We start from the raw sequence: 1716 nt of genomic DNA, 5'->3' as shown, positions 1-1716 counted from the left end.
AGCCTATATGTAAATACCGTCTATCACCGTTCAATGCATTAAGTATTACCCAAAATACTGTCTATCATGGTATCACGAGAAATTACGATCCCGTAACCTAGCTTCCGCAAAACTAGTGCTGCGCCGCCGCCGCTCCTCACGAGCGCGCCGCCGCCGGCCGTCCCCGCGAACGTGCGCGCCTCCAGCGCCTGCGCGACGTACCTGTACCCCGCCGTCGCAGAGGTCCCCTTGCCGGCTTCCCGTCCATAACTCCGCGTGACGCGCCGCAGTCTGCTCCGCTGCGTCGAAGGCGGCTGATCTGCTCCAGTCCGTTCGTACGTCGTCGACACCGCCCGTCCTCGACGCCTCGGTCCGCGCCTGATCCCGCCGGCTCACCCCCGACGCGCCTAATCCCGCCGGTTCCCGTGCCCCAGCCCGGTCCCTGCCTCTACATCGTCCATGGCAGAAACCGAGGCCGAGCGCCAGGCCTGCGAGGCGCGCGAGGAGCACGAGCGCGAGGCCGAGGCTGCCCGTCTCCGTCAGGTCACCGCCAAACGCGCCAAGGCCCTCGACGAGTTCGAGGCGAAGCACGCCGACTCCCACAGCGCCGCCATCGCCATCAACAACATCAAGGTCCTCGTCCCGGTCGTCTTGGATCGCGCCGCGAACAACTACAATCGCTGGCGCTCCCTCTTCCTCGTCGTCCTGGGCAAGTACATCCTCACCGATCACGTTCTCACCGATGTGGTGAACGCCGATCGGCCGGCCTGGCTGCAAATGGACTGCACCGTACTCACGTGGATCTACGGCACGATCAACGCCGATCTCCAGCAGTCCACCATGCTGAAGAACCCCAACGCCCGCGCCGCCTGGCTCCATCTCGAGGACGAATTCCTCGGCCAGCGCGAGTCGCGCGCGCTGCTACTGTCCGCCGAGTTCCGCACCGTGAAACAAGGCGCGTCCTCCATCACAGACTTTTGCCGCAAGCTGGAGGCCACGGCGGCCAACCTCAAGGACTTCGGCGATCCGGTAGGCGACCGGACCCTTGTCCTCACGCTACTGCGGGTCCTCAGCGACAAGTTTCGCCCCATGGTGACCAACATCAAGCTGCGCCAACCGTTCCCTACCTTCACCGAGGCCCGCACGCTACTTCTTCTGGAGGAGATCGACCTCGATGACGTCGCCGGCTCCGCCAACCCGCCAGCTCCGCCACTGCCGGCTCTCCTCACCGACTCCGGGTCCGGCGGTCGTGGCCCTCCCTGTGGCCGCGGCCCGACTGGTGGCGCGCCTGGCCAAGGCGGCAACCCCGGTGGTCACGGAAACCCTGGCGGTGGCTAGGGCAACCGCCAGCGCCGGTGCGGCCGCGGTGGCCGGCAGCAGCAGCAGCCCAAGCAGCCCGGCGGTCCACCATCTGGTGGCCAGCATCCACCCCTATTCCTCTACAACACGTTGGGGGGCACGGTTCAGTTCTGGCCGAACCCCCCACAACCCAGTGGCGGACATGGCGGTCACTATCGCCCGCCACAGCAGGCCCTCACGATGGTGCCCCAGCCGCAGCAGCAGCCCCACTTCCAGGCACCGTACGGGTACGGGACCGGATACGGGGCTCCCTCCCAACTCGGCCCTCCTCCAGGCTTTGGCTATGGGCAGCCGGTGCCTCCACCACAGCAGCAGCAGCCATGGAGCCCGATGCACGGCGGGTCCTTCGACACGTCGTCACTCGCCAGCAACTTCAGC

At 66.4% G+C, this 1716-nt stretch overlaps 1 protein-coding gene across 1 annotated transcript; it reads left to right on the top strand.

Annotated features, from left to right (window-relative positions):
* Positions 1 to 438: 438 nt before the first annotated feature.
* LOC136461823 (uncharacterized) lies at positions 439 to 1317 on the top strand. The gene has a single exon (XM_066461143.1). It carries the CDS (start codon positions 439 to 441, stop codon positions 1315 to 1317), a length of 879 nt encoding a protein of 292 aa, XP_066317240.1.
* The last annotated feature ends 399 nt before the right edge of the window (positions 1318 to 1716 follow it).

The sequence above is a fragment of the Miscanthus floridulus genome, chromosome 1 (genome assembly GCF_019320115.1).
Source record: "Miscanthus floridulus cultivar M001 chromosome 1, ASM1932011v1, whole genome shotgun sequence".
Classification (NCBI taxonomy): domain Eukaryota; kingdom Viridiplantae; phylum Streptophyta; class Magnoliopsida; order Poales; family Poaceae; genus Miscanthus; species Miscanthus floridulus.
This window is presented reverse-complemented; position numbering and strand designations above follow the sequence as displayed.